Source organism: Eurytemora carolleeae, unplaced genomic scaffold (assembly GCF_000591075.1).
Source record: "Eurytemora carolleeae unplaced genomic scaffold, Eaff_2.0 scaffold1735, whole genome shotgun sequence".
Taxonomy (NCBI): domain Eukaryota; kingdom Metazoa; phylum Arthropoda; class Copepoda; order Calanoida; family Temoridae; genus Eurytemora; species Eurytemora carolleeae.
Genome location: NW_019397629.1, coordinates 9,549 through 34,547, shown reverse-complemented (window position 1 = coordinate 34,547; position 24,999 = coordinate 9,549). Strand labels below are relative to the sequence as shown.

At 34.7% G+C, this 24,999-nt stretch overlaps 1 protein-coding gene across 1 annotated transcript; it reads right to left on the bottom strand.

Moving 5' to 3' along the window:
• Positions 1–7,740: 7,740 nt before the first annotated feature.
• Positions 7,741–13,744, bottom strand: LOC111715259 (uncharacterized). The gene is made up of 8 exons (XM_023490564.1): positions 13,445–13,744; positions 13,136–13,186; positions 10,751–11,945; positions 10,493–10,595; positions 9,285–9,331; positions 9,118–9,217; positions 7,974–8,111; positions 7,741–7,869 (listed from the first exon to the last, which is right to left on the bottom strand). Exons 2-8 carry the CDS (start codon positions 13,160–13,162, stop codon positions 7,818–7,820), a joined length of 1,662 nt encoding a protein of 553 aa, XP_023346332.1. The 5' UTR covers positions 13,163–13,186; positions 13,445–13,744; the 3' UTR covers positions 7,741–7,817.
• Between the last annotated feature and the right edge of the window lie 11,255 nt (positions 13,745–24,999).

Sequence of the window (24,999 nt, the reverse complement as noted above, 5' to 3'; positions counted from 1 at the left end):
CTAAGTTAGTACGAAAGAAGTGCACAAGACGGATACAGTATGTACATTAGCTCTAAAATATGCTCAATATTCTCAACTGTACAGTTTACATACTCCAATATTCTCAACTCTACAGTTTATATACTCCAATATTCTCAACTGTATAGTTTACATACTCCAATATTCTCAACTACTCCAATATTCTCAACTGTACAGTTTACATACTCCAATATTCTCAACTGTATAGTTTACATACTCCAATATTCTCAACTCTACAGTTTATATACTCCAATATTCTCAACTGTACAGTTTACATACTCCAATATTCTCAACTGTATAGTTTACATACTCCAATATTCTCAACTCTACAGTTTATATACTCCAATATTCTCAACTCTACAGTTTACATACTCCAATATTCTCAACTGTGCAGTTTACATACTCCAATATTCTCAACTGTACAGTTTATATACTCCAATATTCTCAACTGTATAGTTTATATACTCCAATATTCTCAACTGTATAGTTTATATACTCCAATATTCTCAACTGTATAGTTTACATACTCCAATATTCTCAACTGTACAGTTTACATACTCCAATATTCTCAACTGTACAGTTTATATACTCCAATATTCTCAACTGTACAGTTTACATACTCCAATAATCTTTCTGTTTGACTTTAACATTTTCCACTGCAGAGTGTGCAAACTCTAATATTCATATTGTACAGTGTACATAACACCAACATTCTCCATTGTACAGTTTACATACTCCAATAATCTTTCCTCTACAGTGTACAAACTCCAACATTATCCAGTGTACAACGTACATTCTCCAATATTCTCCACTATAAGGTAAAAACTCCAACACTATCCCGTGTACACTGTACATTCTCTAATATTCTCCACTATAAGGTACAAACTCCAACATTATCCAGTGTAAACTGTACATTCTCCAATATCCTCCATTATACTGTACAAACTCCAACATTATCCAGTGTACACTGTACATTCTCTAATATTCTCCACTATACTGTACAAACTCCAACATTATCCAGCGTAAATCGTACATTCTCCAATATTCTCCACTATACTGTACAAACTCCAACATTATCCAGTGTACACTGTACTTTCTCCAATATTCTCCACTGTACAGTGTCTAATATTCCCCACTGTACACTGTACATTCTCCAATATTCCCCAAGTGTGAATAAATCTTCTTATCTCGGTCCAGTAGTTTTACTTCTTACCCCCCCCCCCCTCTTGTTACCCATAACACCTCCCTCCTGTACAAGTACAATTACTAGAACACCCCCTCCCCCCAAATTTAGTAAACCTCTTGTAAAAATATTTCTTTAAATTATATTCGAGTCTTCCAGTTAACTATATTTATATTTCACTACAGCCAGGGTCTGACGAATCTATGTAAGAAAGTCACCGGGAAAAAAACCTGGAAATAAAAACTTTGGTAAAAATGTCCTCATTTTCTCAAGTCCTAGGACAAAATGTCGCTGGAAATAAAGTCCTGAATTTTAGATTCCTGGGACTTTTTCCCTAAACTAGTGTGGGGGCTGCCAACAAAGTCTCAGAAAATAAGATCACAGGAATTAAAGTCCTGAAAAAAATATATCCGAAGAAAAAAAAACAAGAAAAAAAGTCCTAATTCTTGTGAAAATGAGGTCAAGTAAAGGATTTTTTCAATGAATCTGCATTTGAATATAGCCAGGGGTGTTTTTTAATATCAATTGCCCCTTTTTGTATGGTTGTAAACATCCACTGTTCCCATACATTTTCTACTATAATAGGACTTTTTCCTGGGACGTTTTTGTATAAAAAAGTCCTAGAAAATAAAGTTTCAAAATGGTAGGACTTTTTATTGCAAGGACTTATTTTCCGCAGGACTTCATTAGTGCCAAAATTTAGGATTTTTTTTCGAAGACTTTTTTTCATAGAGCTTTTTTGTCGGTTACCGGGTGGAACATTAAAAATGCCCAACATTTTAAAGTTTCCTTTGTCACATTTGTTCCATATTATATCCTCGTCTCTACTTGAAAGACAATCAAGTTTTAATTTTATTTAATAGAGCAATATTGCTGGTTTATTTTTTAATTCTTAACAGGTAAACCTGCTTTTTCTTCTTTTTTGAATTGTTAAGGTTAAAAATGATTGATTTTTTGATATGGTTAATTTTCAAATTTCTTTCATTGATAAAAATGTCAGGTCATCAATTTCATAAAGAGTCAAGGATTAATTATTACTTTTAAAAAGTAATGCCAAGGAATGGTTTTAAAACTTAATTATCAATTTGTTACGGAAAAATTAATTTGCATTATAGACACAGTTTTTTGCAAGGAGGTAATAAAAGAAAAAAGTACTTAGATCAGTGAATTTTTTATATTAATAAGACAAAGATTCGTTCAGGGTTATATTTTGTGTCTTTTGATCTTTAAGAAATAAAAATTTCTTTCTGAATTTTGAAATTTTGGGCCACCAAGATATTTGAAAACCATGCAAGTTTTTAAAAGAATAAAAACTATGTTCAAAATTTCTCTCTCTCATATTCTAGAATATCTAGAAAGAGTGGAATGGGTGACTGTCGTGAAAACTCTGTCAGAAAACACCGTATTATTGGAATCTTTATTTGTTGGATAGATTTAGTGAGTTTTTCACCATATTTTCCAATATTTAGTGTTCAGGGAATATATTTTCATTCTCCTCGCATCATCTTTTACACTACCCCCCCCCCATCCCTTGGGTCTTCAATGGTCAGCGCCATTTTATCTTAATATGTCGTCTTCGTCAATTTTCAATTTTTTTAAATTAGAATTGTTATTTTTGTTCCCAAGGTTACTATAAATCGTAATCTGCATTGAATTCTTGATACTTGATTCCGCCATCTTTTGATTTTGGTATTCTTTGTCGTTTTCCCTCGTTTCTTAAAGTGTCAACTGTCAACATTGCGGCATTGTGCAAGTATATATTTGTATCTTCATTTTCCAATTTTGTTTTCTAAATTCTACCAATTTTCAAAATTTCTGAAATTGCGCTTTTATTTTTAAAGCTTCTAGGTAACTGAGACGAACCCATAAAGATATTCTCCTTCCTAATTAGAGTGAGGACTAATATTGGTGAGATATTCATCCGCACTGCGCCATACATAGTTATATATATTCGATATATCTCTTATCTTCTATATATATATATATATATATATATATATATATATATATATATATATATATAAAGTAGTCTCTGTTTTCGAGTTTGTATGTATGTCCGATGATCCGAGCATAACTCACGAACCTCTCTTGACCGGGTTTTCCTAAATTTGTGATTAGGAAACTTGGCAGAACCACAGGAATGTTCTTAGTTTGGTTACAAGTTTCTTATTCGATTTTTTTTTCAAGAAAACCCCACGGGCAATGCAGTGCAGCTAGTATAAAATAAAGCTAACATTGCCAACCCTTGGTTTAGGACTAGGATGGAGGGTGTTTTTTTAGGTTTATTTGACGTTTTCAAAAAAATGCAAAAAAAATCATTTCTGACACCCCTAGGCTTAGTACGTCAATATAATTCACCAAAACCATACTGCAGTCCTTCAATTATCAAACAGGGAAATTTTCATCTTTCTAAACATCCCAGGGAAAGATTTGACAGGTTCTTTGATATTTTTTTGATAGATATACATTATAAGTTATCAATCTATCTCTTTAAGCTAAAGGTTTACTGCTCTGAATTGTTGGTGTTCTTGAAGACTATAAAGAGTTAGTTGAAATTACGCAATAAATCTAAAACCCATGTTCATCAAACATTTTGAGAAATTTGGTAAAATCTCAATGTAGTTGCCGTGTACTGCCGTGTAACCATTGTGTACTGCCGTGTACTGCCATGTACTGAGGTGTAACCATTGTGTACTGCCGTGTACTGCCGTGTACCCATTGTCTCTTCTAAAGTTTTTTGTTAACCTTGCGGAACTACATATATATCTATCTCAATCTAACCTGACATGGAAGAGTATAATCACGTGAGGTTGCAAAAAAATATTAGGAGGGGGGGGGGGCAGAAAAACTTGACCAAAATCTACATATCACAGTACTCTAGGAAGCTATGAACATTTTTCATCAGCTTTCAAGACTGGGTAAACTTAGAAACGTCGCAACCTTATTAACAACTAAATCATGCTATTTTGATAGCTGTGGACAAGTGAAATTTAGAACCGCAACCTTACTAACAACTAAATCATGCTATTTTGATAGCTGAATGTGCAGTTTAGAACCGCAACCTTACTAACAACTAAATCATGCTATTTTGNGATTTTTTACAAATATCATGAATGTGCAGTTTTGAACCGCAACCTTACTAACAACTAAATCATGCTATTTTGATAGCTGAATGTGCAGTTTAGAACCGCAACCTTACTAACAACTAAATCATGCTATTTTGATAGCTGTGGACAAGTACAATTTAGAACCGCAACGCGCTTATTCCAAGCCATATGTACACTGTACAGTTTAAAAAGAGTAATTGATAAAACCCTGGTAGATTTTTTTTTGTCTGAAAACGTTTATATTTTTGTTAACTGTAAATACTTTGTATTGTTGCATGTTTTTAAAGAATGAAGTCGGTTAAAAACACATTGGTTAATTCTCTGATGAAAGGTTGAGATAGGGAAAAGCATGCAAGGTCCAAGGTACTAATGCAAGGAAAGTTAATTACGGTCGTGTATACTCTGCGCACATATTAAAACCAGTTCTCTCTCGGCGGAATTTGTAAACAAGAATAGATGCATCAGTGTTCGTCTAGTATCCGAGGAGGTTAAAATCATTTAATTTTGATAATTTTGAAAATTCACATTTACCATTATTCTTCTTATATATCCTTTATAATTATATGGAAAACCCATATCAAGATTTCTTCATTCTACCAATCCCTGATACAACCCTCTCTTTCTATATTCGCTCTAACCTCTTTCCTTCTCCACCCTTTCAGCCACACCCAATCATATTTTTCCTTCTCTATTTTCACCATCCCATCTCCTCTTTCCTTCAATTCAATTTTTTCTTCATTTAGTATCCCTGCTATAATCTTCTCTCTTTCCATCTTTTCTCATTACTTCATCTTCCACCTCATGGCGCCAGCATAGAATGGATTTAGAGAAGTTGTTCTGCTCCCCTAAACCCCTTCTCCGTTGTACACATACTGCAGATCCTGTATTAAGCTCAGTCCTATATATATTCTCAAGTAGAAGAAGTCCTATCTCTACCCCTTAGCTCGGTGTTCCTCTATACCCCTGCTCCGTCCTCACTATCCTGTATAGAATAGTTTAGGAGAAGTCCTATATCCACCCCTTGGCTCTGTACTCCACTTTACCCCTGATCCGTCCTATATATCCTGTATAGAATGGTTTAGAAGAAGTCCTATCTCTACCCCTCTACTCGTGCTTCTCCATACCCCTGATCCGTCCTCACTATCCTGTATAGAATGGTCTAGCAGAAGTCCTATCTCCACCCCTCAGCTCTGTGCTCCTCTATACCCCTGATCCGTCCTATATATCCTGTATAGAATGGTTTAGAAGAAGTCCTATCTCCACCCCTCAGCTCTGTGCTTCTCTAAACCGCTGATCCGTCCTATATACCCTCTATAGAATGGTTTAGGAGAAGTCCTATCTCCACCCCTCAGCTCTGTGCTTCTCTATTCCCCTGATCCGTCCTATATATCCTGTATAAAATGGTTTAGGAGAAGTCCTATCTCCACCCCTCAGCTCTGTGCTCCTCTATTCCCCTGATCCGTCCTATATATCCTGTATAGAATGGTTTAGAAGAAGTCCTATCTCCACCCCTTCTACTCTGTGCTTCTCTATATCCCTGAATCGTTCTATATATCCTGTATAGAATGGTTTAGAAGAAGTCCTATAAAGTTTTCTGCTAGATTAAACAAGGATATCAATAACCAGTAATATCCTACTTAGAAATCCTTTTCACAGCTATATACCAATATCATGGATAAAAACGTTAGGGGGGAAGAAGGCTGGAGGAGATAAGAGTGGAAAGAGGAGGGTGTTAAGAAGGTTGTCTAAATAATCATGGGAATTAAGGACGAATTGTAATTTTCAAGAGTTGATCAATTAAAAAATAAACAAACATGGCGAGAAACATTCTTTTGCTTTTCGGTATAAATGTAATTGTAACTTGGAAACTAAAAAACTTGTCCTTAAAGAAAAAATGCTGCGAGGAATAAAAACGATATAGAAGTTTTGTTTCCTGGAAAAGAAATCTTGGTCCAGGTAAACCAGGTTGTCTAAAAATTTAATTTTCTATTTTCTGTTTCTCAGATGTATTGAGAACTAACTGTTGTCATCACACAACCTTTATCACATGAACCACAGACTAACACAGGCTACTCATAAGCTCTACCTGGATAGGCTAAGCAGGCCCAAAGTGTCCCGGGACGCCATGCTACAATTCCATGAAAGGTTTTTTGACTGCCATCTAACGGCCTCTGTTACATACAATATCCTTTCAGGTGTTAAGTTTTACGATTTTTAACATAAAACTTAAAATTTGTTAATTAGTCTATTTTTGAAGGTTTTGTATTTCGTACCAAAGGATCTTGAAATATCCCTGAATACACACGTCTGTTTATTGGTCGTGTATTGGAACACAATGAAACCTGATGTGGAAAATTTCGTTTATTCTATTCTGTAATATATTTCTATTCTCTTATCTCTGATTTGAACGTAAAAGGGATTGTTTATAAATATCAGAGTATCCTAGAAACAGATTGTTTATAAATATCAGAGTAACCTAGAAACAGATTTTTTACAAATATCAGAGTATCCTAGAAACAGATTGTTTACAAATATAAGAGTATCCTAGAAACAGATTGTTTGCAAATATCAGAGTATCCTAGAAACAGATTGTTTATAAATATCAGAGTATCCTAGAAACAGATTGTTTATAAATATCAGAGTATCTTAGAAACAGATTGTTTATAAATATCAGAGTATAGAAACAGATTGTTTATAAATATCAGAGTATCCTAGAAACAGATTGTTTACAAATATCAGAGTATCCTAGAAACAGATTGTTTAGTGAATAAATGTTAAATCGTTAAGTGTTGCTCTCCTCGACCAGGCCTAGGTGCCGAGATTATAAAAGTTTAAAGCATTGGACTTTGTAACTTCGAAGTCGGGCAAATATAAATGTTTACACTAAATGCACCATCGGGCAAATGTATTTCAGTCTTTTCGGGGTTTTGTTGTTTTCTGTATTTTGATTTGTTGGTTACAAATTATTGATTACTTGCCTCAAACTCAAATGTTCTAATCCTTACATTTTTGCAACCTGATTTCGTAAACCTTTTATAAGTCAAGCTGTGAATTCTGCCGGATATAAAACAGTTAAACTTTGAATTTATCAAGGGTGTGCACCATCAGATTGAAAAGATATAAGGATTTCAAATTGGGTTGCTCTTTGTGTTCCCTCCATAGATTTGAATACTCTATGATATTACGAAACCTGATATAATTCTTGATCTTATCTAGGCTGCGACCCCATCTAAGTTTTGATTAGTTAATCCAAAACAAATATGGATTTATGTCACTTCATGTACACATCTTATATATTGCATATTGCATATTGAGGTTTGAATGCAAATATTAATTATATCTTTTGTTTACAAACAAATAAATCTTTTAGTCAGGACTGTGTGCAAGAGGGGGGATTAATTTGTTTTTACCCCCAACCCTCTCAAAAATAACTTATTTTTCAAAAATATATTTAAAGTAAAAAATAAGTATTTGTTCAGCTCTTTAAACTTCTTTTCTGATTATTCTGTTTAACTTCGCATCAGAAATCTATTTTTTTGTTGGTCTGTATCTTCAAAACTTCTAAACAATAATAATTAAAATAATAATGATAATTATAATAATAATAATAATAATAATCATAATAATAATAATAATAGTAATAAAAATGATATAATGATAATTGCCTTGATCTAGTTATCTCCCTCTGAATAAATGAAGGTATGTGAAGGTAAGAAGGATCTGCGCTAATGCCCCGCATTATTAGCGGGGGGCGCAGTATTGGTGTTCCAGGTACTCGAACTAGACTCTCAGGAGCATCCAACCTAGACAAACGGGTTTAATCCAACCTAGACAAACCAGTTTAATCCAACCTAAACAGACCGGTTTAATCCAACCTAGACAAACCGGTTTTAACCAACATAGACAAACCGGTTTGATCCAACCTAGACAAACCGGTTTAATCCAACCTAAATAAACCGGTTTAATTCAACCTGGACAAACCGGTTTAATCCAACCAAGACAAACCGGTTTGATCCAATCTAGACAAACCGGTTTGATCCAACCTAGACAAACCGGTTTAATCCAACCTAAACAAATCGGTTTAATCCAACCTGGACAACCCGGTTTGATCCAACCTGAAAAAACCGGTTTGATCTAACCTTGACAAACCGGTTTGATCCAACTGACCAACCTAAACAAACCGGTTTAATCCATCCTAGACAAACCGGTTTAATCCAACCTAGACAAACCGGTTTAATCCAACCTAGGCAAACCGGTTCATAAGGGAGAGAGGTCTTATAAAGGTATAGGGCTTATTTTGAAAGAGTATTCTTGACTTAAGGTTGTCTACCCTAAAACAATAACATATTTATTGTATATGTAATTGGATATTTTAAAAATCGTATTTCTACGCCTCGATTTCCTAAAGAAACCAATCATTTGCCTCATACTTAAATTTTTACGAACTGTGTCCGAATTAATGAATTTAAGCCGCAAAACCGGTTTCAATTGAGCGCCGGCTTAAATCTTGAAAAATTTAATACAATTTTAAGTGGAACCAACCATATTTTAGCCGAGGCTCAAATTCTTTAAATTCGGCCTCAGATTTTGTAGATTTTCAATATTTCAAACAATGAATAATTGAGAAATCATTGTTTTAAATATAAAAGGTTTAGGACATCATGAATCAAGATGCAAAGATATTAGGATTAGACAGTAGACACTAAAAATTTGAGACGAGTGTTATGAAATAATTCACGTCACAGGATTAAAAGCAAATTAAATACTGATCATGGTGAAAAATCAAACTGTGGCTAGAACAATTTATACCTGGACATCCATTGTCTGATATTAAATATATCTTCCTCTCTACTCCCTGTCATATGCATATCAAACACAGACTGGAGAAACGTCCCATCCAAACCATCTCCTACATCATAAAACCGTCAAAACTCCCGTCATTAAAAAAAGTTTTTAGATTTTAATTTTTTTCTTTCCTGTTCTATCCTGGAGTTCACACGGCTGTTTTCCTCCCCCTAGGGTTCTAAAACAACAAAGATTACTAAATACATTAAAATCTCGATTAAAAGAACCAACAGCGGTAGTTCTAACTGCTCTACTCCTAGTCTCTACTCCACCCTAGTTACAACACTTCTACTCCTAGTCCCTACTCTACCTTAGTTACAACACTTCTACTCCTAGTCCCTACTCCACCTGTAATAGTTCCAACTATTCTTCTCCTAGTCCCTACTCCACCTGTAATAGTTCCAACTATTCTGCTCCTAGTCCCTACTCCACTTGTAACAGTTCCAACTATTCTACTCCTAGTCCCTACTCCACCTGTAATAGTTCCAACTATTCTGTTCTTAGTCCCTACTCCACCTTAGTTCCAACTTTTCTACTACTAGTCCCTACTCCACCTGTAATAGTTCCAACTATTCTGCTCCTAGTGCCTACTCCAACTGTAATAGTTCCAACTATTCTGCTCCTAGTCCCTACTCCACCTGTAATGGTTCCAACTATTCTACTCCTAGTGCCTAACCCACCTGTAATGGTTCCAACTATTCTGCTCCTAGTGCCTACTCCACCTTAGTTCCAAGTTCTCTACTCCTAGTCCCTACTACACCTGTAATAGTTCCAACTATTCTGCTCCTAGTCCCTACTCCACCTGTAATGGGTCCAACTATTCTGCTCCTAGTCCCTACTCCACCTGTAATGGTTCCAACTATTCTGCTCCTAGTACCTACTCCACCTGTAATGGTTCAAACTATTCTGCTCCTAGTCCTTACTCCACCTGTAATATTCCAACTATTCTGCTCCTAGTGCCTACTCTACCTGTAATATTCCAACTATTCTGCTCCCAGTGCCTACTCCACCTGTAATATTCCAACTATTCTGCTCCTAGTGCCTACTACACTTGTAATAGTTCCAACTATTCTACTCCTAGTCCCTACTCCACCTGTAATATTCCAACTATTCTGCTCCTAGTGCCTACTCTACCTGTAATATTCCAACTATTCTGCTCCTAGTGCCTACTCTACTTGTAATAGTTCCAACTATTCTACTCCAAGTCCCTATTCCACCTGTAATAGTTCCAACTATTCTACTCCTAGTCCCTACTCCACCTGTAATGGTTCCAACTATTCTGCTCCTGGTGCCTACTCCCCCTTTGTTCCAAGTTCTCCACTCCTAGTCCCTGCTCTACCTGTAATAGTTCCTATGTTCTCTCACGTCCTGTCTCCAGAAAGTTGAAAACCTCTGAGGAATTTTCTCCGGAGTAACTTCTTTCAGCCGAAGGATTCCAAAACCTGATAAATAACGGTAATCAATAGTGAGACTAATATACAATAGGAATGAAATATTTTAAGTAAAGAAAACCATGATGACAATTGATAATAATGAAAATGATAATAAAGAAGTTGTTAAATCAATAATAGATAATGATGATTAATGATGCAGCTACCTGTAACAATGATGCAGAGTATATTAACCAGTGTAAGAGCTAGACTAACTAGTCCTAGAACCAATGATTCTACAGCAAGATTGCTAGAATAGTGCGGAAGATAGGTTAGGATTGTCTCATTATGTCCGGGCATAGCGTAGAACCCTGCTCTAGAGTTCTCCCCGCCGATGAAGAGAACAATCGCCAGGGCCCAGAAGAACCCGGCGTTTACCGCCGGCGGAAGAAGTGAGGCGGATATCGCCACTCCGACGAGTGAATCTGAATTTCCTCCCAGGACAGATAACGCTACTCCGGCTCCACTTGGAATTGCAACCATGAGACCAACAACTAATGACCGCGGAGCACCTCTTGAAATCATTTCTGGAGTCGGCCACTCCGGTAGTGATATCATCTGTACTACGGGGCATATACAGAGGCCTAGGAGAAATCCAACCACTATACAGATTAACAATGCTTGTGTTTCATGTTTAACTCCCTTCATTGCTAGTTTCTTGTCCTGTATTACAGCTCCGAATACACCGGCGAGTATAGGACCCATGAGAGGAGAAACTAGCATAGATGCAACCAGAACAACGCTTGAGTTCTCTACTAGTCCTACAAAAGCTATCACACTGGCGAGGAGGAGTAGAAGAAGAAAGTCGAAAGTGAACTGTGCTCCGGATCGGATTCGAGCCACAACCTCGGCAACTATCAGTCTTGATTTAATACTGGCGTAAAACTTGTCCAGCTTTTCGCGAGATTCAGTCTTAACCTGCTCCGTGCAGGGTGAGTAGTGGATACTAAGCGGGAGAACGCTCATGGAGGAGCCTGGAACCCGTCCCACTCCAATAGCCTGGAGTTCACAGAGAACTTGTTCAACATAACTTGATGTTATACAAAACCTCAAGCTCCCGTGACTGCCATCCTCAGTCTTCTCATAAACAACCGGATTTTTGACATATTTTGTCACAATTTCTCGAACATTCTTCTCAATAGGTTCAGGTTTAGGTTTATTCAGCTGTATGTCAACTTTGCTCTGCTTTCTAATAGGTAAATCCTCCAGAATTGGGAAGGTTGTAGTCGACTCCTTTCTCAGGTTATTCAATCTCTCTTTGGTGCTCTTCTTGGTATCAAGCTCCGCGTTCTCTGAGATCTTTTCAAGGAGTTCCTCGGATTTCCTCAGCTGTTCCTCCATGTGTTGTAAAGGGAACATTATCTGAAAAATAGAAAATATTGGAAACTATTTCTGGAAATATTTTCTTTGAAACTAGATGAAAAACATGATTAGATTAAATTATTTCTTGTGATTCTCTGGAGCTCTTTGATATCCATTCTCCTTATAGGTAGGATAACTATATATATATATACATAGATAACTATACTCCAGGTAGGAAGGATATCCATATTCCTGATAGGGCGGATAACTATATATATACATAGATAACTATAAGTATAGAGAACAACTGTTCTTTAGGTCACTGTAAACTCCGATTTTAAGCACCGGGCCGACTTTTAACTGGCTAGAGTAAGCTGTACAGTACAATTACAGACTGTTTAAAGCAAACTGTATAACTATGCTCCAGGTAGTAAGATAACTATGCTCAAGTTATGAGGGATAAATATACTCCAGGTAGGAAGGTAACTGTACTCCAGGTAGGAAGGATAACTATACTCCAGATAGGAAGGATAACTATACTCCAGGTAGGAAGGATAACTATACTCCAGGTAGTAAGATAACTATACTCCAGATAGGAAGGATAACTATACTCCAGGTAGAAAGGATAACTATACTTCAGGTAGTAAGATAACTATACTCCAGGTAGGAAGGATAACTATACTCCAGTTAGAAAGGATAACTGTAATAAAGGTAGGAAGGATTACTATACTCCAGTTATTAAAGATAGCTATAATACAGGTAGAAAGGATTACTATACTCGAGGTAGGAAGGATAACTATACTTTATACAGGAAGGATTACTATACTCAAAGTAGAAAGGATAACTATACTCAAGGTAGGAAGGATAACTATAGTCCAGGTAGGAAGGATTAGAATGGATAATTATACTCAAGGAAGAAGGGAATAACTATACTTCAGGTTGGAAGGATTTCTAGACTCCAGGTACAATGGACAACATACTCTAGGAATATTTAGAATCCATAAAGGAAGGATAACTTTACTTTAGGAAATAGGGATAGCTATAGTTCAGGTAGGAAGGATAACTATACCCTAGGTAGGAAGGATAACTATACTCCAGGAAGGATAACTATACTCCAGGTAGGAAGAATAACTGTACTCCAGGTAGGAAGGATAACTATACTCCAAGTAGGAGTACTGAACCCAAGATAAAAGAATAACTGTAAAATGTTAATTCCTGCTCCAGATATATCAAATAACTAAGATTACTACCTGAAACATGAAGGATGAAGAATCCATGTTATCATCAACCCGAGGGTCAACCTTCAAATTTAGATCATTGATGTAATGTGTTCTATAAAAGCCTACACATCATTAATTTATGTATTTCGTGCTTATCACAAACAAGTTAAAAAACCATGATTTCATCCAGGTTAAATTATAAAAGAATATCAGACTTAGCTTCATGATTAACTTTGAACATGAATTTCGATTTTATTCAGGTTCTACTCCGAGCACATATTTGGATTAACTCTAGGTTTTATATTTTGCTGCAGGTTCAGCTCCAGGTATAAAACTGACCTGCTCTGCTGGAGTAGCAGGTTTAAAAACCTTTGTCCCCAGTATATTCCTCAGTGTGAAGGATACAGGTTTACTTTAGACTAATTGAACTCCAGGTCTGAAACCTGAGAGGAGAATAAATTCTCGGGATTTGTGTTGAACCCGTCTCAAGTATTTTCTATTACTAATCTTCATGGTATTTGTCCTCTTTCAATTATATTTTACACATTTATCCGTTCTTCCATAAACATACTCAGCTAGATCTATGTACGCATCCTCATATATTGTAAAAATAGAAATCAGTATTCTAAAAAAAAAATAATCAATTAGTTATTAAATATGTTTATAACTGGAATAATTTGTCCGAAGGCCAATGTCAGGTTCTTGTTACAAGTTCTAATTAATTTATAAAAACAGAAACTAGGACAGTCCGGAACAAAATATATCCTGATTGAACATATTTTAAGTACAATGATAATCAATGTGTTCACCATTTAGCATTTACCATTTTATCATACAATGGTTTATGACTCATGAGCTTAACATAAATAAGAATAATTTTCACGATTAAATTTAATTATTTCTGTATTTGTATTCAGATTTATAAATAGCTCTGGAGGATTTAATATCAAGATCCTCTCTGCTCCTGTAAAAGGAAATTAAAAGGAATTTCAACCCGCCCGAGGAAACAATCTAAATCCAACCTGGAGACAGAACCTTGCTCCGGGTACAACTTAAAGCAGGACTGGTTCTGAATCTCCGAAATATCTCCGGATATGAAGGTGAAAGATATGGAGAAGGTTCTAGGGGAACTTTACATCTTTTCCAGGGAGGGGGGGGGGGGGGCAGAAAACGTATAAAGGTTTAGGAAAACTTGAAAACTTGAAAACTTGAAAACTTGAATAGTTTGATTAACATGATACAAGACTATTGTGAGAAGCATGAACAGGCCAAATAAATTTTTATTTCAGTTTATAATATTCACTGGTCGGCATTTATATAAATACAATTAAGACGACTTTTCTGATCAAGTTTTTATTTCATACAAGCTGTTTTGACAAGGAAACAAACAGAAGCTGTCTGTATGACAGCTTCTCTTTGTCTCCATGTTATATGTTTATCCATGCTGTTCAAAAGGAAACAAACAGAAGCTGTTAATATGACAGCTTCTCTTTGTCTCCATGTTATATGTTTATCCATGCTGTTTTGACAAGGAAACAAACAGAAGCTGTTAATATGACAGCTTCTCTTTGTCTCCATGTTATATGTTTATCCATGCTGTTTTGACAAGGAAACAGTGAGAAGCTGTTAATATGACTGGAAGATCAAGGGAGCTAGGGGAACTAGTAAACCAGGAAGATCAAGGGAGCTAGGGGAACTAGTAAACCTGGAAGATCAAGGGAGCTAGGGGAACTAGTAAACCTGGAAGATCAAGGGAGCTAGGGGAACTAGTAAACCTGGAAGATCAAGGGAGCTAGGGGAAATAGTAAACCTGGAAGATCAAGGGAGCTAGGGGAACTAGTAAACCTGGAAGATCAAGGGAGCTAGGGGAACTAGTAAACCTGGTAGATCAAGGTAGCTAGGGGAACTAGTAAACCCTGGAAGATCAAGGGAGCTAAGGGAACTAGTAAACCTGGAAGATCAAGGGAGCTAGGGGGACTAGTAAACCTGGAAGATCAAGGGAGCTCGGGGAACTAGTAAACCTGGAAGATCAAGGGAGCTAGGGGAACTAGTAAACCTGGAAGATCAAGGGAGCTAGGGGAACTAGTAAACCCTGGAAGATCAAGGGAGCTAGGGGAACTAGTAAACCCTGGAAGATCAAGGGAGTTAGGGGAACTAGTAAACCTGGAAGATCAAGCTGTTATACAGCATGAATATACATAGACATGGAAGTCAAGAGAAGCTGTCAATTAAAAATTTGATTTCTTGTAAACTTGTAATTGGAAAAAAACTTGTTAACAATCAAAACTTATATGAAAATTCGTCTTCATTGTATTGATATAATCGCCTACTTTTGTAATAAACCTGTAATAAACTAGGAGAGCTATTAATGGAAGATAAAGGTAGCTAGGGGAACTAGCAAAGCTACATTAAGCTAAAGCTGAAAGATCAATGGGAAGCATCATCTAAAATTGAAAAACGTAAACTAAAATGAAATATGATATGCAGAGTAAAACCATTAGAATGAGATCTGTAAATATGAAAATGTGTGTCTGGAGAAAGAAGAATATTTGGATGAAAACTAGAATATTAATTATTCAGAAGCATTCCTCCTTGGAGTTCGACTCAACTCAATGCATAAACTTTATCTGCAAAACACAGGTTCTCTTGTAGTACCAGACACATGCAAGATAGAACTAGATCCAGAACTAGAACCAGAAACCCACAATATACAGGTTCTCCAGTAGAACCAGAAACAGGAAAGATACAGGTTCTCCAGTAGAACCAGAAACAGGAAAGATACAGGTTCTCTTGTAGAACCAGAAACACACAAGATACAGGTTCTCTAGTAGAACCAGAAACACAAGAGATACAGGTTTTCTAGTAGAACCAGACACACACAAGATACAAGTTCTCTAGTAGAACCAGAATTACACAAGATGCAGGTTCTCGATCAGTACCAGACACACACAAGATACAGGTTCTCTAGTAGAACCAGAAACAGGAAAGATACAGGTTCTCTTGTAGGACCAGAAACACACAAGAACAGGTTCTTTGGTAGAACCAGAAACACACAAGATACAGGTTCTCTGGTAGAACCAGAAACACAAGAGATATAGGTTCTCTTGTAGAACCATAAAAACAGAAGATGCAGGTTCTCTAATAGAACCAGAAACATGAAAGATACAGATTTTCCAGTAAAACCAGAAAAATTAAAGATACAGGTTCTCCAGCAGACCAGAAACACAAAATACAGGTTTTCTAGCAGAAACAGAAACACAAGATACAGGTTCTCTAGTAGAGCCAGAAACATGAAAGAGTTTTGTAAGTTCTCTAGTAGACCAAAAAGAATTATAGATACAGGTTCTCTAGTAGAACCAGAGACAGGTTCAAAAGAGATATAAGTTCATCATTCAAAAATTGATGTTTAAAAGCATAAAAAGGGAAAAAATATAAAAATATGCAGGATGTGAAACCCCACCAGATATTAGAGCAAACAGAAATAAAACAAATACAAGGATATCCTCTGATATGTTTGTGTTTGTCTTCTAACCCCTCCGGAACTCTCTAGGGAGGGATGAGAAGGGGAAAATAAAAGGGGAACTGAGGAGGGAGTTGATGTTTCTGGGTGGGGTGGAGAGGCGTGGCTGGATTAGGTTGAAACAGGTTTCAAAGGATGGTTTCTCAACCAATTGACAATGTTTGGTTTGGTTGGAACTCTCTTGGGAGATGTTGTAAACCTTCTTCATCATTTTAACTTTAGTAGAACAGCTGCAATGTTCACAACCGACCTAGTTAATCTATATAATAGGAATACTTTTAAAACATCTCTGTACATTTATATCTTTCAAGATGAAAAATGTCGTCTTATGCGCAATCTATCTTTATCTATGGTTAAGACATAAGGCTTCAATAATTCTTCTGCTTATCAACGACGACATACAAAAACATTTGTATCATGCTACTCCTAAAGTTAGGATTCTCTAAGGTATCATGGATCAGGTGGCTATCCAAAAAAATGAGACGATATTAAATTCTGAGTTTCTAATATAGTTGGGGGGAGGGAACGGGGGGGGAAACCCCCCCCCAAAAAAAAAAAAAAAACTATATTAGACAAAAATAGCCCAAATGGGATAGGGTTAAATAGACAAAAGTATAGCAATTAACTAACTTAGCCGTAAACTTAATTATCAGATTTAAACAGTTTCAGGTGGTCATTCAAGTCCTTTTCTTCATGAGTACCCTGTACAATTATGCATTACATAAAACGAATGTGTATTAGATTTTTACTACAAATTTAAAAAATGTACTTCTATGACAATATTTGTCCTCTGTTCCGCGAACCTGAAAAGTAAAAATCCTCGACAATATTTGCTTACAAATTTTACAAACCAAAATATATTTTAACGATGAAAAAAACTCAAATAAGCGGGACAGTTTACATTTTTTGCTTTTAAGAACTGGTTTAGCTAGCGTATTCAGAGTATACCACTAAATATGAGATACAACTCATAAAGTTCGTCGTTAAATCTTAGATAGCAATCTAAAAACAAGACCTTTTAGCTTTCCTAAATTTTATTAATCCCTTTTTGTCTCTTAAAAAATATTGATTTTTTGAAAATAAATTGAAATCTGAAAAAAAAATTCTGGAATTGTTGAAAGCCAGGGGCGGATACAGAATTTAAGTGAGGGGGGTGCTAGATTTATTTGGGAACAAAAAAATCCAGATTTAGGAACCAAAAAACACGTTACATTGCAGGCGAACATTTTTTTAGATAGATATTTTTTTCTGTTTTGCACTGGGTTTTCTTTCTCTTAAGTGCTTTTGAGAACCTATTCTGAAATCTCAGGGGGGTGCAAAGGTCCTGCCCCCCTGTATCCACCCATGTAATGAAAGCTGTTTTAAATTCATAGTTCTGAACTTAATTAAATGTCGATATATTTTCCAAGAAGACGTAAGATATTTGAACATCTGCACTTTTTCAACTTTATCTAGGATTCCTTCTTATTAAAGGTGTTTTTCCTTTCATTCAAAACTAGTTCAGTAAATTTTGTTCTTTAAAGGAACTGTTGCCGTAATTCACAATGGTACCTTGTGAACCTTCGTCTGAAAATATTATTGTTATCGGACATTCTACTTTATAAATGGAAAGTCAATTTTGTAGAGAGTCCCTTTAAAATTGTTAACACAACAATTCAAGCGCGGCCACAACTACTAATATTTTTAGATTGAATAAAAATGTAAATTGTTTACTTTACAGGGTTACCTAAAAAGTATGAGACTTCAGAGACGACTGTACGGAATATGTTTAGTCCTTTTCTTACAATCATGGTTCCCTGCATGCCAATTCTTTCTTTTCTTGACTATATCCTAAACCATTTAAATACCAAATTGAAGACAGAAAACCAAAATCACGCGTCAAATTGTCATGTTCTTAGATTTTTGGGTCGTCTTTACAGTCTAATATTTTGTGGGTAACCCTGTATTTCCACTATAGTTTCTGTTTAACTTGAAGCGTTTGTTAAATATTTAAATATTTCCCAGTTTAGGATAATCTCATTATGGAAATCCTCCAGAAATAGTTTTATTCAATTTTACCAAAATGTTTAGAATAAAATATTGTTTTACACTTTTCCATTTATATTTTTAGATCAAATACAACTTTAATCAAAAATCTCTTTTATGTAAAGGAACTGAGTTTTGTAACCTGATGGTTTAAACCTTTGATATTTCAAACTTCGACTATTTGATTGAACAAAGTTTATTGTTTATAGTTGTCAAAATTCTTCAACATCTGCAGAAACTCATTTCCTTTACGAATGTGAGATAATTATTTCAAAACTATCATGACAAACTGTTCATGATTTGATATTCATCATCAACTTACATTTAGTTTATTATTTTTAACAACTCCGTCAGTTTTATTGTTCAGAGTAAACTATTTTGATTTCTCTCTGATCTTGTTTCTGTATTCTTCCTTACTAACTTGATCATCTAAATATATAAAGTAGTAATCTCCGTTTGTCTGTTTGTCTGGATGTCAGCTCATAGCTCATCAACCCCTGGAACAATTAGTGTCAGATTGTTATTGGAGAACTTGGAAGAACCACGGAAATGTTCTTAGTTTGGTCAAGACATGCTACATTGAATGGGTTGACTTTTTGAGCAAAAGACAAAGATTGCTATTAAAAATAGATGATTAAAAAGTTGTTACTTGATTTCTATGTTTATTGGGACACAATGACAAATGATTAAACATGTTTTAAAAATTCACAAAAATTGCTTTTTAATAATATGAACCAAAATTGGTTTGTTTTTGTCTATCAAAAATTGCGCGTTGCTTTGAAGTAAATTGTGACGGAAGTGATGTTTTTGGTTGACGCTGCACGTACGCTGTTTTCCGGTGCAGATTTGAATGCGTACTTAAAATGTCATCAATTGCGTAAATTGCAGGAAATTCTATATCTAATCTACTTCTCTACTTTCTCTCTCTAACAATACGGAATCTAACCTCTCAAACACCAAATACAAATGTTTTATTCGAAACTTTTATAAATTCAACATCTCAGGTTTTAAGATCATCATGAATTAATTTAAGTAAAATTTGAGAGTTAGAATAAGATCTAAAAATATACAAAAATATAGCTGATTCCATTTAAATGTGTATTCAATGTTTCAATATTTCAGCTGGCGCTCAATTTAAACCGGTTTTTGGCGGATTTAAGACATGGCTCAAATTAATTGAATTCGGACTCAGTTTAAAGAATTGCTTGTGACACCAGTTAAAGAATTTTGTTGAAAATTCGCTAAAAATGCTTTACAAAGATTCTATCAGTGTTGACACTGTCAATTTAACTAGTCTGAGAAACTCCATTATCTTTCAACCCGATCTCATAAGCTGTTAAAGCCTACATGAAATGTTAATGGGCTTTGGAAAGTTAAAAACTAATATTTAAAATGAAATGTAGATATTTGTTCAGAAAACATTTAGATATTATATATATTGGTTCTCACGCTACAGGGTTAGCCACAAAGAATGAGCCATCAGAGGTGACTTTCATTTTTAATTCATGGCTCTCTGGGAACTAGAAAACATTATCGTTCTGGTTTGGAAGTATCTGTAAAAAGTTGTACCTCCCCTAATACCCAAATAATTAAAAATCATTTTGAATCCTTATGGTCCATATATAAAGAAAATTTGACAAAAATTACTTATCGAACTGATTACGATACCGGAACTGATAATGCTTTATACCGGAAATGATTACGAAACTGGAAATGATTACGCTGTATATCTGAAATGATTACGCCTGCACCGGAAGTATCATGTTTCTATTCGCATGTTTATTTACCAACTCTGTACAAAGTACATGAAAGGGTGACGGAGGTGACGAAACAGATTTTTTATTTATTATTTTAAGATTTTACGAAGTGTTTCATGGTTATCTATTAGTATCAACATTCAACATACATCCTTCCATATATCCATCTATCTGTCTATATCATTCTATACATCTGTATCGTTCTGTCGATCTATTTAAGGTTTTAGGACATTTTAAGACAATTCATAGATTAAGGTTTTTCCTAGATATATGGAATATGGATATTTCCCAGATATATGGACATTTCCTAGATATATGGACATTTTCTAGATATATGTACATTTCCTAGATATATGGACATTTCCAAGATATATGGACATTTCCTAGATATATGGACATTTCCTAGATATATGGACATTTCCTAGATATATGGACATTTCCTAGAGATATATAGACATTTATTTCATTCATTCATTATAAAGATTCATAAACAGAAAAATACATTTTCTTAATTTCGTTAAAAATTCTAGTGTAAAATATGTAAAGAAAGATAATGTTGGAAAAGGAAATGATTTCTAAATATATGAATAATCTACTTGAAATGTACTTTTTATTCAATATCCTGTCTATGAAATGTCCTTTCTATGAAACAAGGCTTTTAGGGCGCTTTTTCTATTTCAATTATGAACATGTTCTCTTTGTATACATTGTAAAACAAAAACAAACAAAAAATTTTGCTGATTTTTTATCAAAAAAATTTCGTGGATTTTCAAAATTTTTTTTGATCAAATTTTGTCATTGGCAAATTTTTGAAAATTCGATCATCTATAAACCTTCTCTAGGGTCACGCGTGGTCCCACAAAAAATTTGGGCCCGATCGGTTCAGCCGTTTTAACGTTTATTGGATACAAACAGACAAACAAATAAATCAAGCAAAGTATATATATAGACTAGGCTTTTCTATTTCAATTGTGGACATTTTCTCGCTGTATACAATGTAAATATATGAATAATCTTATTTGTCTATGAATTGTCCTATTTATGAAATATCCTGTCTATGAAATGTCCTATCTCTGAATTAAGACTTGTTTGGGCGCTTCGCGCCAATCTTCTATTTCAATTGTGAACATGTTCTCTTTGTATACATTGTAAAACAAAAACAAAGAAAAAATTTCAAGGATTTTATAAAAAATATTTTCGTGGATTTTCTAAATTTTCAAATATCGAATTTTGTTATAGGCAAATTTTTTGAAAATTCGATCATCCATAAACCTTCCCTGGGGGGGGGGGGATAAGCGAGGTCCCACAAAAAAATTTAGGCCCGATCGTTAAAGCCGTTTTGACGTTTATTGGATACAAACATACAAAAACAAACAAACAGACAGACAAGGAGAGTATATTTATAGACTATGGCTTTTCTATTTCAATTGTGAACATTTTCTCTGCTTACATTGTAAAAAGAAAAAAAAATTGCGTATTTTACAAAAAAAATTGTGGATTTTCAAAATTTTCAAAAATCGAATTTTGTTTGAGGCAAATTTTTTGAAAATTCGATCATCCATAAATTTTCCTGGGGTCACTCGAGGTCACACAAATAATGTCTATCCATGAAATGTCCTAGCACCCGTTGTCCCCTATGTATCCAATCCATCTATGTATGTATCATCTATCTGTCTTTCTTCTCTCCTTCATTAGCAAGCTAAGATATTTCTAAGTGAAAAGGTCGTGTCAGTTTAACCCTTTCAAGCTGTCCTAAACATTGGGGACATTCTAGTAGACTTCATATAATATGCATATATATACTTTACTTGTCTTTCTGTATGCCTGTTTGTGCCCAATAAAGAACCGATTGCGCCCAAATCTTTTGTGTCTACTCACCTAACTACAGGGAAGGTTTATGTAGGTTAAAAAATGAAAAGTTTTCCTTAAAAAAGGGCAGATTTGTACAATTTTTCAGATTCGACAGTTTAGTTATAACAAAAATCCGGAAAATACAAAGAAAAAATGGCAACTTGAGGAGCAGCAGTTTACGTCTAAAATTGTTAATTTAAAAGGGGATAGGAAGTTGAAATAATTTAAAGTATGGAGGTGAAAGGGTGGTGATAGAACGGGTTAACGGACTACTCTACAAAATGCATTATGAAAAACAACCCTTCAGAGGAAATTTAAACATTTTTGTAAAAACTCTTGTTCTAGAAACCGCGAGTTCAGCTTTTTGTAACTTTTAAACTCTTTCCATAAAGCAACGTATTGAAACAAATACAGTGATAACCAAAAACTCTGGAATAAGAAGTCGACCCTTAGACTCAAATATTGACATAACATTTAAAGATCTGTAAATCATGAGTTTGAGCGCAAAGTTCAAAACTCCTACTTTGGGGGTGGATACGTTTTCAGAATTAATTTTTTTAAATCATTAAATAACGACGACATAAAATGCAAAAAAGTTCTACAATAAACTACAGACGTCATGTATAGGAACAGGTTGGGAAAATGAAAATTAATCTTATCATCGAAAATAAGTAATCTTGTTCAATTATTAGTTTCTGTTTTCTCATTATTCTGGTTTCTCATTATTCACAAAGATTTTCTGCAGATTTTCAAGAATTATTATTGAAAAAACAACATTTTAAGAATTTAAAGAAATCTGCGAATAAATTCAAAGAAAAGAAGAAATTAAATATAATAATGAAAACGAAATAATCGATTTTAGCATGATTTAATGACAAATTTCTTTTGAGAAATATGTTCCTAACCATCTAATTAGATTACTGTATAATTTTTACTTTATTTTTCGTTGTCGTTATTTAATAATTTAAAAAAAAATAATTCTGAAAACGTATCCACCACCAAAGTAGGAGTTTTGAACGTCGAATTTCCGCTCAAACTCAGGATTTACAGATCTTTAAAAAGTTTAATATGTCTCAAATGAATCCGAAAGAAGATTTCCACAACACTACATACTCTGTTCAACTAGTTATTAGCACTTCAATATTACGTTGATGTCGTCTTTCTCGTCATTCTTGACAATATTTCAGGAAAAATTTTGAATATAATTTAAAATATCCACTTCATTTAAAGAATTATGTAAACGATTCACAAAGAAACTGTAAACTATTATATCAGCAACAATAAAAGGTTACTTCAGTTTTGAAATTGGAAACTGGATGTAGAGAGCGATTTATGGATTTCAAATGCAGAGATATGTGCAATTTTTGATGAAATGGTCACTTGAAGTGAATTTCCACGTAATTTCAAGTGACCCTCAAGCTTTTCATGTCCTGTAATAAATATCGTGTAACACTAGATCTGTTAACCCTAATTGTGATGTACATTTTTAATTTTCTACGTTGTAAATAGCTACGTAAACCCATATTGTGATTTACGCTAACTGCGCATGATTAGCTTAATTACGTTGTCTATAAAATGACGTAAAACCTGTAATTATGTCTATTAAATTTATCTTGTAACATAGAAAACCGAAATATAGTTAGTTGGTATAGACTCCGTTTTGCCTACAGTGAGAGAGTAATGGTTCCTCGTTAGAACAAACAAGTTAAGGAGATCGTTCCCATTGGTTTGTCATTGATAGTTTACAAGCTTAGTGTCCGTGTTGACATCAATAGCTGACGAGATTGTGCCCGTTGGTTTGGCATTGATAGTTTACAAGCTAGTGTCTGTATTGACATCAATAGCTGACGAGATCGTGCCCATTGGTTTGACATTGATAGTTTACAAGCTAGTGTCCGGTTGACATCAATAGCTGACGAGATCGAGCCAATTGGTTTGGCATTGGTATTTTACAAGCTAGTGTCCGTGTTGACATTGATAGCTGATGAATTCGTGCCCATTGGTTTGCATGGCATTGATAGTTCACGAGAATGTGTCCGGGTTTTGACAGTAAAGTGAAACTGAGTTGTACCTGGGTAGATACGGGTTAGAGAAACCTTATGGAGAAGGCCATTTACTACAGTCCTATTCACAGCAACACCCTTTATTAGATTAACAATGAGAAAGAAATCTTAATTTTTCATTAGAGCATTTGAAATTACGTACGTTTACAGTTCCTTTAAATTTAAGTCTTAGCGTTTTAAGGCAATGCCAATGAAATTTTAAACTTGTGACATTTTACAAATTTTCTAAATGTAGGTTTTTACTCTATGTTTAGCTTTTCTTTACCCCTTTCTCAGCCAGGTATTAAATATTCAAAAGAAAGAGGAGAAATGTTTAAACTGTTAAAACTGTTTAAACTAATTAAAAATGCCATTTGTTGAGGGAGGCAAAAGTTTGTAGTTACCAGGAAAAAGACAAATGAGAGACAACGCCACAGTTAAACCAGATAAGACAATAATGTGGTAATCGTTGATTTATGTACACTGTACAGAGTTTGTTTACAATAACCTCCAAGAGCAGAGTTTGTTCAAAATAACCTTTAAAAAATAGTTCCCATAAATTCAAAGCGCAACATGACCGATTAACTGCGGTCCCCAATAATTCCCTTTATACATAGAGAATAGAATATATATTAGAGAGGAATTTAAAGAATCTCTCGGTATGGATTTTTTCAGTAATTATAATTAATAATTGTTACT

Coding starts and splice junctions, on each gene's coding strand:
- LOC111715259 (XM_023490564.1), bottom strand. CDS start 13,162: ATGGATTCTTCATCCTTCATGTTTCAG. Junction 11,946..13,135: donor CTTCATCCTTCATGTTTCAG/GTAGTAATCTTA, acceptor TCTATTTTTCAG/ATAATGTTCCCTTTACAACA. Junction 7,870..7,973: donor AGGGAGATAACTAGATCAAG/GCAATTATCATT, acceptor ATTATTGTTTAG/AAGTTTTGAAGATACAGACC.